The 16,953-nt window shown below is 46.0% G+C and overlaps 1 protein-coding gene across 2 annotated transcripts in view; it reads right to left on the reverse strand.

Annotated features, from left to right (window-relative positions):
- Nucleotides 1-16,953, reverse strand: part of LOC126272312 (myosin-11) — a 256,577-nt gene that overhangs the window by 174,964 nt on the left and 64,660 nt on the right. For both annotated transcript variants that reach the window (XM_049975092.1, XM_049975093.1), the window contains exon 7: nucleotides 5,494-5,708. In XM_049975092.1, coding sequence (XP_049831049.1) covers nucleotides 5,494-5,708 — 215 coding nt within the window. The remainder of the gene's footprint in view (nucleotides 1-5,493; nucleotides 5,709-16,953) is intronic.

Below are 16,953 nucleotides of genomic sequence, written 5' to 3' on the forward strand. Positions count from 1 at the left end.
CAAACGTCTGCCTGAGCACACTTAAAAGTGGACAGGCCAACAAAATGTGGACCACCGTCAAAACCGATCCACATCGACATAGAGGCGGAACCTTATGCCGCAGTAAACATTTTCACTGCCGGGTATCCCAACATGGTCTGAGGTCCACACAAAAACCACAGAGCAGCCGCAATGGGCAAGAGTATGCAGGGACTCCTGGATAGCCATCACCAGATGAGAACGAGAGAAACACTGGTTGATAGCTCGTAAACCACTCAGGGAGTCGCTACTGATAACGAAGGACTCACCTCAGCAGGAGCGGATATACTCTAGGGCACGAAAGATGGCGACCAGCTCAGCAGTGAAAACGCTGCAGCCATCCAGAAATGAATGTTGTTCGGAATGGTCCCCTAGAGTGAGAGCATAACCAACACGACCAGCAACCATAAAACCGTCAGTGTAAACAGCACCAGAGCCCTGATACCTGGCAAGGATGGAATGAAAGTGGCGGCGGAAGGCCTCCGGAGGGATTCAGTCCCTCGGGCCCTGTGACAATTCGAGCAGAAGGCAAGGGCGGGGCACACACCACGGGGGTGTACGCAGAGGGGCTTGGAAAGGAAGTGGAAGAGGGAAAATCCCAAGCCCAGAGAGAAGCTCTCTGACGTGGACCCCTATTGTACAACCCGACCGGGGCCAATGTTCTGGGAGACGGACGACCAACTGCAGGAACAGGAGACAATAATTAGGATGCCCAGGCAAGCTACAAACATGCATAATATAAGCAGCCAGTAAACGTTGGCGCTGTAAGAGCAGTGAAGGGACGCCTGCCTCCACAAGTATGTTGTCCACAGGACTGGTCCGAAAAGCACCAGTGGCAAGTCGGATCCCGCTGTTAAGGATTGGGTCCAGCACGCACAACGCATATGGGGATGCTGAACCACAAGCCAGGATCCCATAATGCACACGGGACTGAATTAACACCTGGTAGAGTCGTAAGAGGGTAGATCGGTTGGCGCCCCAGCTGGTGTGGCTCAAGCATCGAAGAGCATTAAGATGCCGTCAACATATCTGTTTAAGCTGCCGAATATGTGGAAGCCAAGTCAACCAGGCATCAAAAACCACACCCAAAAAAAACGGTGCGTCTCCACCACAGCAAGAAGTTTGCCAGCAAGATAAAACCGCGGCTCAGGGTGAACTGTTCGTAGCCGGCAGAAATGCATAACGCAGGTCTTAGCAGCCGAAAACTGGAAGCCATGCGCTACAGCCCTAGACTGCACCTTGTGGATAGTGCCCTGCAGCTGACGTTCAGCAGCAATGCCAATGGAGCTATAGTAGAGGCAGAAGTCCTCAGCATAAAAGGAAGCTGAGACAGACGTTCCCACCGCCGCAGCAAGCCTGTTAATTGCAATTAAAAACAGGCAGACACTTAGGACGGGTCCCTGTGGTACGCCGTTCTCCTGAACTCGGGAGGAACTATGGGAGGCCGCAACTTGCACGCAGGAGGTACGATGCGACAGAAAATTTTGTAGGAAAATCAGCAGTGGACCCCGATGACACTAACCATGAAGCATAGAGAGCACGTGATGGCGCCACATCGTATTTTACGCCTTCCGCATGTCGAAAAAGACAGCGATGAGGTGCTGACGGCGGGCAAAGGCCGTACGGATGGCTGACTCCAGGCTCACCAGATTGTCGGCGGCAGAGTGGCCTTTACGGAACCCACACTGAGACGAAGCCAGAAGGCCCCGAGGCTCGAGTATCCAGCTCAACCTCCGGCTCACCATGTGTTCGAGCAACTTGCAAAGAACATTGGTGAGGCTAAAGGGACAGTAGCTGTCCACCTCCAATGGATTCTTGCCAGGTTTCAAAACGGGGATAACAATACTTTCCTGCCATTACAATGGAAACTCACCCTCACCCAGAGGGGGTTGCAAAGGTCGAGGAGGTGTCGCTGGCAGTCCACTGAGAGGTGTTTCAGCATCTGACAGTGGATGTGATCTGGCCGGGGAGCTGTATCAGGGCAACGGCTAGGGTACTGTGGAATTCCCAGTTAGTGAATGGGAAATTGTAGGATTCAGGACGGCGCATGTGAAATGAAAGGCTCCGATGTTCCAACCACTCTTTAATGGAGCAGAAAGCCAGTGGGTAATTCACAGATGCGGAACAGAGAGCAAAATGGTCTGCTAAGCAGATGGCAATTATTTCGGAGTCAGTACAAATTGCCCCATTCAGTGACAGCGCAGGGACGCTGACAGGGGTCCGATAGCCATAGAGGCGTCTAATCTTGGCCCAGACCTGCATTGGAGATACATGGGGCCAATGGTGGAGACATACCGTTCCCAGCACTCCTGCTTGTGTTGGCAAATGATGTGGCGGGCCTGCGCAGGCGACCATCAGGGCACAGTCCTCCGCCGAGAGGACCCAGAAGAAAGGGGAACAGCAGGTTCTGCGGCAGTAACGATAGCGGTGGTGACCGAGTGAACCACCACATCAATGGCTTCATTAGAAAGAGGCTCAATAGCGGCAATGGAGGAGAACAAGTCCCAGTCCACCTTATTCACAGCCCATCTGCAAGGGCACCCAGAAGAGTGACGCTGTGGCAGTGACAGGAAGATCGGAAAGTGGTCACTACCACACAGGTCGTCATGCACACTCCATTTGACAGACGGTAAGAGGCTAGGGCTGCAGATCGAAAGGCCGATGGCGGAGTATGTGCCATATGCCACATTGAAATGTGTGAAGGCACCATCATTTAAAATGGAAAGTTCGAGCTGCGCCAATACATGCTCAATGGTGGCGCCTCAACCTGTTGCCACTGACACACCCCACAGAGGGTTACTGGCGTTGAAGTCACCCAGTAACAGGAAAGGTGGAGAGAATTGGGCTATCAGCGCCGCCAGGACATGCGTTGGGACATCATCATCCGGTGGAAGATAGAGACTGCAGACAGTAACAGCTGTGGCGTCCACACCCGAACAGCGACAGCCTCTAAAGGTGTTTGTAGAGGGACAGACTCGCTATGAAGACAGCGAAGGACATAGATGTAGATGCCACCAACACCCTTTTGTAAGCTGCCCGGTTCTTATAATAACCCCGATAGCCACAGAGGGTGGTGGCTCGCATTGCCGGAAACCAAGTTTCTTGAAGAGCAATGCAGAAGAAAGGGTGAAGGCTGAGAAGCTGTCTGAGCTCAGCAATATGGTGGAAGAAACAGCCACAGTTCCACTGCAGGATGGCATTGTCCATGGCTGAGAAAAGAGTGAAGGGAATGGGGAGGCAGATTACGCCGCTGGGTCACTTGCTGCCAGATCCAGGTCTTCAGCAGACGCCAGAATCTATACCTCATCCTCTGACACAGAGAGTGTAGGAAACGGTGGGACGGGTGCTACCGCAATGTCGGGATTCTTGGGAACCTTTTTCTTCTGCTTGTCATGTGGGGCCTCCGGTGATTGAGGCTGGGAGGGCTTTACTGGGTCAGTCTTAGGGATGGACGACGACTGTGAGGCCCTACGACCAGAGACCAGTGGTTGTTTCAGCCACTTGCAGGTGTCCGCTTTACTGCTGGTCGGAACTTGCAAAGGGAGGTCCCCAAGGGACCCTTTCCAGGCGAGAGGAGCCGAAGAAGCCTTATGCTTCTCCAGCTGGGAAGGGGGAACTGATGTCCCCGATAGCTGGGTGGGGTGGGGTGGGGTGGGGTGGGGTGGGGGTGGGGGGGGGGGGTGGGGGGGAGTGGGTGTTGCTCCTGAAGTAGATGGTGCAGGAGTGACGTGTCCCCCACAATCAAGGAGGCTGGTGGAATTTGACAGATCGTAGAGCCAACCACACATGACGACATGGGAGAAGATAGAACCGTTGTTGCAGCAGGGTCATAGGTTGATGTCATTGGCACTGAATGTAGCCTCTCATATTTCTGCTTAACCTCGGTGTAGGTCAGGCAGTCCAGGGTCTTATACTCCATTATCTTCCGTTCTTTCTGGGATATCCTACAGTCCGGTGAGCAGGGGAAATGGTTTTCTCCGCAGTTAACACAGATGGGAGGTTGGGCACATGGAGTATTGGGATGCGTAGGATGTCCACAATCTCGACAAGACAAATAATCTTGGATCGTATTTCTTGCTGTTGAGGTTAGACCTTGATCGTTTAGAGATTGCTGGTGGAGGTCAACCCCAGCAAGAGACTATGTACCACGCTTCATTGTGGGTCATCCGCCCAGATGCCACCCACTCCGACCAGGGGGTCTCCCCACAGATGCCACCCAGCCACAGCAAAGACCACCTGTCAGGATGGCCTTTGCTGGGAGTCCTGATGCCCCAGAGGGAGGGGCATCTACTACTCAGCATACTTGGGGAGGTAGCACCACAGGCATCAGCAGTGCTATCCCTGTGTAGTCAGGGGGCTACCACCAAGAGGGTACATGACGACCCCACCACAACGGGCTGGCTACCGTGCTGGATGTCGGTTGTCGAATATCCATGTATATCACAAGGGCAAAGATGGAAGTGCACAATGGAGGGAATGTATGCTACCCGGAGCACACTTCAGCCGATGTGCCCGGAAGCTCGGTGGGAGTACAACTCCATGACAATAACGAACGTGCCAGATCTTAGGGCAAGAGGGATATATAAGGTACCACGTAAGGAGTCCTTCCCCAAATGGGAACTTTTGAAATGTAGTGGTCAAACCTCTTAGGGGACCATCACATATAGGCCGAAACATTTGAGACTCCTTTTAGTCGCTTCTTACAACAGGCAGGAATACCGCGGGCCTATTCTTACCCCCGAACCCGCGAGTTCAGATGTTCCAAGATGACAACCAACCACTCCGATGCACACATGGAGATGCAGCAGCTCAGGTATTAGAAGTGTGATCCCGTGTTGTCAAAGGGCTCAACTAAATGGGTACGTAACGACCCCACCACATGGACTAGTTCGTGCTAGCTATACATCGTTTAAAGGACAATTGCGTCAAGTAAGAGATGGAAGAGCTAGTAAAGCTACACGCCGAAGTCCCTACGTAAGGCGTTCTTCCCAGTTGGTTCACACTACAGAGAAAAACTTTGGAAGGGGAGGTCAAATCCCAAAGGGAGAACAACAATGCTACAATGGAAAGGTGAGGAAGAAAAAGAAGAGGAACAAAAACCATAAGAAATACCAAAAACCAGGATAGCTTGACTGATGTAAGCAAGGACACCGAGAGACAGGACGGGCCAGAGGGGAAGTAGTGAGGACAGAGAGGGAGGGCAACAAGGAAGGAGATGCAGCCCAAGAAGGAAGAAAGGTTCCCAAAAGCTTGGTTCAATCAAAAAAATTATAAGTTCTTCACAATTAGAAGCTACTGAAATTACTAATTAGGTGTATAATCTAACTATTGACAAATACAACACCAATAATACTGCAGAAATATATATATTTTTTTTTTTTTGGATAAACTGACCTACACAGATAGTTGTGGAAATGTAACATTGATAGGTAAAGCAACACAAAGACATATAAGGCAATGTATATACAATATTACCCGCTTTTCCAGTTTATAGTTTACTCCCTCTGCATCAGACATTTTATCTTCTAATACTTTCACATAATTCTGTGTGGACTTCAATTCACGCTTCAGTTTCTGTGATGTTTCACATTTACAATTTTTGTCATTTGGTACACTTGCTTCCTGTTCTCTTGAGTCCATCTCCTTGTGAAGTTTTGCCAGTTCCTGGGCTTTTTCTTGGTATTTTTCATCTGCAGGAGGGAATTTGGAAGGAAAATCACACTCAACCATGTAATTAATTATTTAAATCAGCTTACACTTATCACAAAATGTGGAAATGACAAATAGCACACCAGACCAGGCAAAGCTGTGAAAGCACAGAAAGATAGAACGCCTTACAAAATCTCTCACCACAGTCCTGTTACAGAGGGTGAACAGTGGTTCAAAAGCCACCCCGACACAGGCTGCTTGCCTCCAGTGCATAAAGGAATACTAACTGGGTTGAGAGACTACTACATCAACCGATCACTCAGCATGTACAAATTGTTAGTAACTACCTACTATCGTAAAACTACAGTATCATTTGTGTCCAGAACAATTAACAACCACACAAATATGTACCATCACTGATATAAATACCTTCCGTTAATAAGGCAGGAATATTTTCACATAAATTAGCAGATTCTAATGATGGGGCAGTACAGAGTGAAACAGCAAAAACTTTTAGGGAACCCAATTAGAATATTGTGTGAATTTTTCTACTTGTACACACAGCACTGATGGGCCTAGTTGAATTAATACAAAATCTAATGTACTTGACTAGCACTGACAACTTTCCCCTCATTGCCATACTATACTGACTTGGTAAGTGCACAGCACCGAGTTTAGCAGTCCATCTGATGTTTCCAGAAGCAGACATAAAACACATTAACAAAACACAAAACAAAGCCCATCGCAGCTACAACAATAGAGAATGGTAACAGCCTAGTAAACACTGCATTGTATGTGGGGCTAAGGTTGCTTATGATTCGAGACAAGTAATCATTTGTAAGAGAGTGTACACCATCTTGCGACTTGTTGATTCAGCTACTCCCATTACCCACAGCAGAAAGTGTCTCCTAAGAGAGCGCAATTAATACACAGGAATTTACATCCTAGTCCAACAAAGACATTACAATGAGGCACCTTAATAACAAGGAAACAAATAGACAATACAAGTGTCCCTGAATGGATGGCTCAACACCAGGCACTTAGGCATATTACAATATCTGAGAACAATGCTGGACCAGGAGTATAGTCAGAAGCAACAAAGTTCTGGCCCAAACAGTCTTATAGATCCTAGCAGGAAGGCAAAAAGTAGAAATTTAAAAACCATAATTCGATTTGAACTTACATGACACGTGTTTGGCAATATTATGCATCTGTTTAATATGGCAGCGATCACATGGTTGTAGCTGAAGTAACTTGGGACAAAGAGAATTACAGGAGCAGTTAGGGCCATTAACAGTTTCTCTGTCAGGTGTATGCACTTCCACATGCAATAGGTGAAGCACATTGGAAATCTTTCATCTGAAAGCAAATCATTAACTTCTTTTGACTAAGAATGGCCTGTAGCATAGCTGAAATGTATCCCATCTTCTCTGTTCGAGACACACATGTCCTCCGTGGGGCCAAAATTTTTTCACAGTGGCACTTGTTGGCAAAGGCTCCAAATCAGATTATGAACACTAAAATAATCTAGAAAATGAAACAGGGCAAGGGCCTTTTCAAGATTTCGTTGAAGCTGTAAGTGTATGTTCATGTTGGGAGTATGGAGAACAGCAAGTGCATCAAATAGAGCAGCATAAAAAGCAAAGCATGACGGGCAGCTTTTGTGAGACTGTTCACAAGACAGTGTTAATAAAGTGTTAAGCACTATAGATGTTCTGACTTAGGAATGGAAACCAAGGTGGGCCTACATTTATCGCATACGATTAGCCATTTATTTCTTACTGCAGTTGCTGAAAAATAAAACTATGAGTGATTAACAAAATTTTTGCTCTTTAAACCCATACTATGTAACTACAAATACACAATAAATTGAAAACAAAACTGTTGTGCTGCACTGAATTCAGAATTTTTCCCGACTTACACTAATTATGTCACTTGAATTCAGTTTTACAAAAAAACAATACAACTTTCATTCAGCCCAACATTATGAAAAATATAAATGAAGCCATTTTAATCAACAATGCGAAAGAACTGAGTGTTTTATAGCAATGAAAATCCTCAAGTGGAAATCAGAATCTGATACAGTTTAAGGCGAAACATGTTCTGTTACACCAAAGTTAAGTGACTATGTCAGGAATTACTTTTTTCCTCCTTTGGTTAAGAGGGCTGTACTGATTTTAATGACAAATGAATCAAAATATGGAAAGCTGACAAATCATTTAGCACCCTCAGCCAACAAAACACACAGCTCAGAAACATACTGAAGGGCACATTTCAAATTCGTATTTATTAAATTTTCACAGAAAAGGAATAGAACAGTAATTTGGAAGCCAAAGTAGACAAATTTTCTATAAGCAAACAAAACCTTCAGTTTACTTTCTGCAAAAAGTACTGGACATCTACGTGGTGGACAGAAAGTTTCTCCCTTTTTAGGCTTCCTTATCTCAGTCAGTCAAAATGAAACCCTTATAGGATCACTTAGTTGTTTGTGTCTGCTTGACTGTCAAAAACCCTTTATCTAAGTACTGTGAAGATGTAACAAGTTGAAATTTATGTCACACACTAAGGCTTAGAGTCTCTGGTGGTGTAAAAATTTGAAGCTTCTAAGGTAATGTAATCAAAAAAACAGTAGGCCAGACGGGCACAAATTTTCACACGTCCCCAGTAAATCATATAGTTGTTGTACCATCATATTCACAATTGAAAGATACAAACTTTTATGTCATATAATATATCGCTATTCACAAACTTACTCATTAAAACCTATAGCACACTTCCCATTAAATAGACTCCTGAAATTTGGCAGGAAGTCAAGTTTCACGGTACATGTAAAGGAAACAATCCAAATATTGTCAATTCGTAATTATCTCGCACACAAAAATTATTTCTTCCATCATCTGTTATCTGACTTCACATTTAATACATTCTTGAAAGTCTTTGAATTCACAAAAGCGATATCTTGCCAGTATCAAAGTCAACAATAGGCAAAAATCGCCGAGATTGTCAATTTCCAGGATGGATGAACTGTCTCTACAAATAATTAAGCTCGTACAGAACCCTCAGTGCACAATTCCTACTTGCACCTGACTTTTTTTTTTTTTTTTTTAACAGAGCTGCCCAGGTTCGATGCTTCTGGAGACAGTACCATTTTACAACAGATGGTGCTGGCTGTAGGAATTTTATGCTAGTCTGCATTGCTTGATGAATGACAGTGAACATATTCCCACAGTTAATATGTCTGCCGCTGGCTGCAAGTGGTGCTGTCATGGTAAACTACTTCAAAGCAGATCATTTTCACAACTTTAACACACTTTTACTTAGTAAGTTAACGAAAATTTGTCATTCAGTATTTTTTCACATACTGTTGATTTTTTGCTACAAGAAAGAACAGGAAAATTATGTTCTCTAAATTTTAATCCTGGAGATGAAAAGATAGTGTTGTAAAAATTTAATTTACTACAATGTAAAGAATTTACACAAGAGTATTTAAATTAATTTTAAACTTTGTATGTATACCACTCTGTGGTTATTTACATTTTTGTCATTTTTAAGTATCATTAAGAAATGGGAACATAACGAAGATGTTCATTCCCATATTCAAGGCTTCCATTGAAGTGGAATGTCTAACCAAAATTGCTCACACTGACTGGCCTGGAAACAGTCCAAACTTAAACCCTGTACAGTACCTATGGGCCTGACTAGAGGATACAGTCTTCAAAGCACCTCAATCCATGCAATGGAGGCCAGCTTATTGCATATATTTAGGAGAAACTAAACACAGTCTCCACTGAAAAGATAGCAGTGCTTGCAGAGAGTTTTGGTAGGTGATTTGAAGAATGTTTACATAACCAGGGTCACAAATGTAAAATACTGAGAAGTGAAGAAACAACTCTTCAAATCATTAATTCAAATGTAGAAATGTGTTTCCGTGAAAAAATTGCTGTTGACTAAAAATATTCCAAAAAACTTCAGGACTTCAGGGAGAAACTTTCTGTCCACCATGTAGGTGTAATTATCATTCCCATCACCTGTTCTCAAAAACATTATTATTTTTTTGTTATGGTTTTAGGGCGCAAAACTTCTATGGTCATTAGCGCCCAGTCTGTGACTTAGGAAAAGCTAAAAAACGAAACTGGAAACCAGCAGCAATAAGAGCAAAACTCAAAAAAGCGGGGAAACCAAAAACAGAATGAAAGCTTAAAAACCACTATAGAAGGGGATTGTTTGTCTCCAAAAACAGCTTCAAATGACTGATGTCATCTCACTGGCGTTAATTAACTCGAGAACACGATCGGCTGATCGCGTGTCATCTGCTAAAATGGAAGACATATCACGAGACAGCTGTAAACGGGCGCATAATGGAGTAAAATAGGGGCACTCAAGTAAAAGGTGTCTCACCGTCCACAGTTGAGAGCAGTGGGGACAGAGTGGGGGGAGGATTGCCGCTTAAAACATGTCGATGGCTAAAGGGGACAGTGCCTTGTCCAGAGTCTAGTTAAAATTACCTCCTCCCGACAACAAGTTTGGGAGGAAGAGGTCCAAGCACAGGGAAGAGCTTTCACGTCCCGCAATTTATTATTGGGAAGTGTCGACCAATGTGCGTGCCATAAAAGAGCAATACGACGACATAAAACATTCCGTAGATTGGTGAAGGGAATCACGCGAATAGCTGGCCGAAGAAGAGAGACTGCAGCCTTGGCCACTATATCGGCCGCCTCATTTCCACAGATACCAACATGTCCTGGGATCCAGAGGAACGCCACAGAGACGCCCCCCAAGTGGAGCAAGTGGAGGCAGTCCTGAATCTGGTGGACCAGAGGGTGGACAGGGTACAGAGCTTGGAGACTGAGGAGAGCTGAGAGAGTCTGAGCACATAACATACTGTATCCGCTGATGGCGACGGATGTATTGGACAGCCTGGAGAACAGCGTAAAGCTCGACAGTATAAACTGAACACTGGTCGGGAAGCTGAAATCGATTTGGGGTGTCGCCAACAATATAGGCACTCCCAACACCAAACGATGTTTTTGAGCCATCAGTGTAAATAAAAGTGGCATCCTTCATTTGTGCACAGAGAGAAGCAAATGCCCGACGATAAACAAGAAGGGGTACCATCCTTGGTAAACTGACAAAGGTCACGGACCAGGCAGGTCCGGGGCCAGAGCCAAGGCGGTGCTGTACCCCAAGTTGTCAACAAAGTTTTAGGAAAGTGGAAGGAAAGAGAATGGAGCAGTTGACGTAAACGAACTCCCTGTGGTAGTAGGGAGGAAGGGTGGCCAGCATACCCTAAATCCAAGGAGGCGTCGAAAAAAAATGTCATGAGCCGGATTCGCAGGCGTGGAAGACAGATGGCTAGCATAACAACTCAGAAGGACAGCTCGCCGATTGGACAGCGGAGGTTCAGCAGTCTCGGCATAAAGGCTTTCCACAGGGCTGGTGTGAAAAGCTCCAGACACTAAACATAACCACAGTGGTGGATAGAGTCGAGACGCCGAAGAATAGACGGTTGAGCAGAGGAGTAAACTATGCTCCCATAGTCCAATTTCGAGCGCACTAAGGCGCGACAGAGGCGGAGAAGGACCACTCTGTCCGCTCCCCAGGAGGTGCCATTCAGAACACGGGGGGTGTTGAGGGATCGCAGACAGTGAGCTTTAGATAGGAAGTGTGGGAGGACCAGCACAGTTTTCTGTTAAACATAAGATCCAAGAATTTTGCAACATCCCCGAACAGAAGGTTGACAGGGCCTAGATGTAAGGAAAGCGGAAGAAACTCCATATGACGCCAAAAATTAACACAAACGGTCTTACTGGGAGAAAAGCGGAAGCCGGTTTCGATGTTCCAAGAGTGGAGGCGATCGAGACAGCCTTGAAGACGTCGTTCAAGAAGGCTGGTCCGTTGAGAGGTGTAGTAGATCACAAAATCGTCCACAAAGAGGGAGCCCGAGACATCAGGAAGGAGACAATCCATTATTGGATTTATGGCAATGGCAAACAGACAAAACACGTAGCACGGAACTCTGGGGTACCCCGTTTTCTTGGGAGAAGGTACGGGAGAGAGTAGTGTTCACCCCCCACTTTAAATGTGCGCTCTGCCATAAACTCACGAAGAAAAAGGGGCAGCCAACCTCGAAAGCCCCAAGAGAACAGTGTACGGAGAATGCCTGTCCTCCAACAGGTATCGTATGGCCTCTCCAGATCAATAAATATCGCTACCTTTTGGCATTTCCAGAGAAAATTGTTCATGATATAAGTGGAGAAAGCAACAAGATGGTCAACAGCACAACAATGCTTTCGGAAACCACACTGTGCAGGTGTTAAAAGACTTCGGGACACCAGCCACCATGCTAAACGGCAACTCACCACACGCTCCAAAACCTTACATACACTACTTGTGAGAGAAATGGGGCGGTAGCTAGAGGGGAGATGTTTGTCCTTTCCAGGTTTCGGAACAGGAACGACGATAGCTTTCCGCCATGTTCTGGGAAAAGTACTGTCAGTCCAAATTCGATTATAAAGATGAAGGAGGTAATGCAGACTATGGTATGATAAATGCAGCAACATTTGTATGTGGGTACCATCTGGTACTGGGGCGGAAGAGCGAGAAGAAGAGAGTGCATGTTGGAGTTCCCGCATGGAGAAAACAGTATTGTAGCTTTCGCGATTTTGAGAGGAGAAGGCAAGAGGTTGCGCTTCCGCTGCATGTTTCTTCGGGAGAAACGCTGGCGGGTAATTTGAAGAGCTCAAAATCTCAGCAAAGTGTTGACCCAATGAGTTAGAAATTGCGACGGGGTCCACTAATTTATCATGTGCGACAGTAAGCCCAGAGACCGGGGAGAAACTAGGCACTCCAGATAACCGCCGAATCCGACTCCAAACTTCCGAGGAGGGAGTGAAGGTGTTAAATGAGTTAGTAAAGAAGTCCCAGCTTGCCTTGTTGCTATCCCAGATGATGCGATGGCATCGCGCACGGAACTTCTTATAGCGGATACAGTTGGCCAAAGTAGGATGGTGTCTAAAAACGCCAAGAGCACGTCGCCACTCATGTATAGCATCATGGCACGCCTCGTTCCACCAAGAAAATGGGGGGCGCCGGGGCAATTCGGAGGTGCGAGGTATTGAACATTCCGCGGCTGTAAGAATAACTTCTGTAATATGAGTGACTGCATCATCGACGCTAGGAAAGTGAGTCATCAAATGTCGCTAGAGACGAAAAGTGTCCAATCGGCTTGGGCAAACTTCCAGCGTCTCGAGACCATATATGGTAGTTGTGACTGTAATCGAAGGACACATGGAAAGTGGTCACTCGAGTGTGTATCAGCAAGAGCGAACCTTTCGAAGCGCCGATCTAGCAGAACAGTATCGAACGAAAGGTCCAAATAAGAGAAATTTGTCGTGGAGGCAGACAAAAACATAGGGTCCCCAGTGTTGAGGCAAATAAGATCTGCTTGGTGGAAGACGTCTACCAATAGTGAGCCACGCAGACAAGGATGCAGAGATCTCCAAAGCGGGTGGTGGGCATTGAAATCCCCAACCAGCAAATAGGGGAAGGAGATCATCTCATGCCATTGGTGTGGACAATGGAATGTAGACAGTACAAAGAGAGAAGGTGTATCCAGAAAGGGAAAGATGGACAGCGGCAGCTTGGAAGGAAGTGTTTAAGGGGATTGGGTGATAATGGTGAGTATCATGGAGAAGAATCATGAGTCCTCCATGTACTGGAGTGCCTTCAACAGAGGGGAGATCAAATTAGACTGGCTGAAAATGGGGGAAACAAGTCAGTCATGGGGATGCAGCTTTGTTTCCTGAAGACAGAAGATGACCAGAGAGTAGGATCGTAAGAGGATCGACAATTCAGCCCGATTGGCTTGAATGCTGCGGATATTCCAATGGATAATGGACATAGGGTGGACAGAAAATGGAAGAATGTGACCAGGTTGCTCTCAACTCAACGACTGCTCAGAGCTTGCGGCCGACAGCATGGAACGGCATTCAGCCGAAGGCAGAAGATCCTGATCCACAGGGTGTTCTGGAGCAGCTTCTTCCACCAGCGATCGGCCGGTTGATCGGCCACCAGCAGTGCGTCTCGGCAACACAGAAGTCGGTCGAGGGCGGTTACTGCCAGGCGGTGCTGTAGATGAGACACACCGTGGCGGAGAAGGAGATTTAGCTGAACCCGAAGAAGGGTGAGCCATAGAGTGAACCGGTGAGAGTGGGGAGGTTGAACGGGCGATCTTTGCGCTGGCTGATCCGACGACCGTGGCACTAAAGGTGAGATCACAAGTCTGAGTGGCTGCCTCCTTTGTTGGCCGAGGAGAGGCAAGGACAGTGCTGTATTTACCTGTATGAGGCACAGTGGGCTCGACTGGCGAACAACTTTCGAGCAGCTAAGGTCGACACCTTTTCCTTCACTCTGATTTCCTGAATGAGCCGTTCGTCTTTGAAAATGGAGCAATCTCTAGAGGAAGCAGTATGGTCACCCATACAGTTGATGCAACGAGGGGATGGAAGTGGACAAGCACTGTCATGGGCATCCTTGCCACATGTAGCGCATTTGACCAGATTGGAACAGGACAGGCTGGTATGATTGAACCGCTGACACCGATAGAAACGGGTAAGGTTTAGGATATAAGGGCGAACGGAAATCATCTCATAACCCGCTTTTATGTTCGATGGGAGTTGAACTCTGTCAAATGCCAAGAAGACAGTATGGGTTGGAACGATGTCCTTGTCAACCCCTTTCATGACTCGATGAACAGCTGTGATGCCCTGGTCAGACAGGTAGTTTTGAATTTCCTCATCGGACAATCCGTCGAGGGAGCATGTATAAACCACCCCACGTGATGAATTTAAAGTGCAGTGCTCTACCACACGGACTGGGGAGGTGTGCAGCAGTGAAGTACGCATAAATTTTTGTGCCTGGAGGGCACTGATTGTTTCTAACAACAAGGTACCATTTCGTAATCAGGACCAAGACTTTACAGGACCTGCAATTGCGTCGACACTTTTCTGAATAATGAAAGGGTTGACTGTGGAGAAGTCTTGACCTTCGTCAAACCGAGAAACAACAAGGAACTGTGGCAATGATGGAAGAACTGTCTGTGGCTGAGACTCATTGAACTTACGCTTGTGAGCAGACATAGTAAATGATGAGGGAACCATTGCCGAAGTATCCCCCATGATTACCAGTGTCTCCGATGGTGCGCTCCTTCCTTGTGGGGGCCCTCTCTGAGGGCACTCCTGCCTTAGGTGATTGTTCACACCTCCTGAGAAACAGACAGAGGGACCAATCGGCACTTTCAGAAGGTATCGTCTCGGGTAATCACCCCTCCCTGGGCCTGGCCGTTACCAGGTGGTACATACGTGTCCTACCTGTCTACCCGGGGCAGGGAATTATGCATTACCCCGTCACCAGCTACACATGGGAATGTGTGGGTTGACCTTCCGACACGCACAGGGAGGAAAAAGAGAAAGGGGGAAAAAAAAGAAAGGGAAAGGAAAGAAGAGGGGTCTCAAAGCCTGCAGCGGAAAAAAGGGTAAAAGAAGAGGTAATGAAAAGAGAAGGACAAAGACTTGCCAGCAGAAGAAGCGAAGAAGAGAGACTGTTTTAAATTTTCGAGCGTCTGTCTCCGGACGTAGGCACAAAACATACTCCCAGAGGGGGAGAAAGGGAAGGAAAGAGGCGGAGGAAAGGGAGGGAGGCGAAGATGGGGGATGGGGACGGATGCGGAAAAAGGAAGGTATGCAGCCCGGAAAGGAAGGACGACCACATTAGCTCGGGATCCCATGCTCGCTATGCACGTATCCACAAAAGAGTTGTGGACCCCCTGGGGGGGGGGGGGGGGGGGGGGGGGGGACTTTCTTATATCTTTATTTTACGGCCCAGTTGTACCTTCAGCATCACCAAAGAAAATTGACACACTTTTAATCAATCCAAATGTAGTTTTAATGTACTACTTGACATTTAACATTAAAATTATTATTGTCTGAATAAATATTTCAGATTGAACATGGCTGAGATTTTTATCTATCTTATATTGTAAAATGTGATACTACTTAATCACTATCAAATAAGTTGCATTTTTTACACATCTTTTGTACATTACAGCCTTGAATGATGTAGTTTTCTTAGACCCTCTCTCCGTCGCAAAAGTTACAACATGGGCACCGATGAAGGGGGCAGGGCAGCATTGCATAAGAAAGTTGAGAGCTTCTATGTCTAGAGAATTCTCCAGCTGCTCATTGTCAGCAATGCATGCCTTCTTATGGCAACTGCTTATAAACTGGAGGCCACAGTCTGGCATCATTAGCAAACATATAAACGAAGGTCCAACTTCAACTGTCACCAATGAGCACTTGCTTGTGCTAACTGTAGCACACTAGTACAAAAATGTTAAGTTTCTGAAGTGTGTCTTGAAGCATTGTGCTTAATGTATGACATACCCAAAACAACTAAATCCGTGCACAATTTGTAATCCTTCCATAATCCACCAAATTTTGAGAGCTATTCTTGTGGTGTAGTTTATTGTTAACCCTTCCAACCTGATAATGGATCCAAGAAAATTAAGATAGATACATTAGGAAACATTAAGATAGATACATTAGGAAACAATCATAATGAGTCTGTTGTGTTACACATTTTTGACACAGTCATGAAGTAACTGATGTAGCAAACAGTAGCTATTATTCCACATTAAGTGCCTCCCGAACTTCACTGTCAGATATTCATTTGGTGATTTTTGCTCCACAGCAAACAGGAGACAATCCTTACTCCATACTAGTGATTCACATTGTTCATGCTAATTGGAGTATAGAAACTGTGTGTACCTCATTTGTGTACAGCTGGTCCACGAGTTGCTTTCCTTCTACATGTAACTACTGTGTGTCGAAATTTTTTAGTTTCAGCAACATATGACATTTGAGCTATAAGGTTTTACCTCAAGATGGATTAATCCCAATGTGATGTACTTAGGTAATGTCCAATTGTAAGAAGTAGCAATCCGCCAATTACCCTCTTCATGAGGTACGAGGGTCACTCCAAAAGAAATGCACACTATTTTTGTAAAAATACAGTTTTCATTCTGCATGTCTGAAAGTTTTACAGTGTGTAGATACATCCTTCCCGCTTGTTTTCAAATTTAGTTTAACCTGTTTCCATGAGTGGCGCCATTACAGCATGTCTTCAAGATGGCTGCTACACTTGATGTTCATCAGAAACAATGTGCTGTCATAGAATTCCTGTGCTGTGAAAACGAGACAGTGGGAAACATTCAGAAGAGGTTGAAAAATG

This window comes from Schistocerca gregaria, chromosome 5 (assembly GCF_023897955.1).
Source record: "Schistocerca gregaria isolate iqSchGreg1 chromosome 5, iqSchGreg1.2, whole genome shotgun sequence".
Lineage (NCBI taxonomy): Eukaryota > Metazoa > Arthropoda > Insecta > Orthoptera > Acrididae > Schistocerca > Schistocerca gregaria.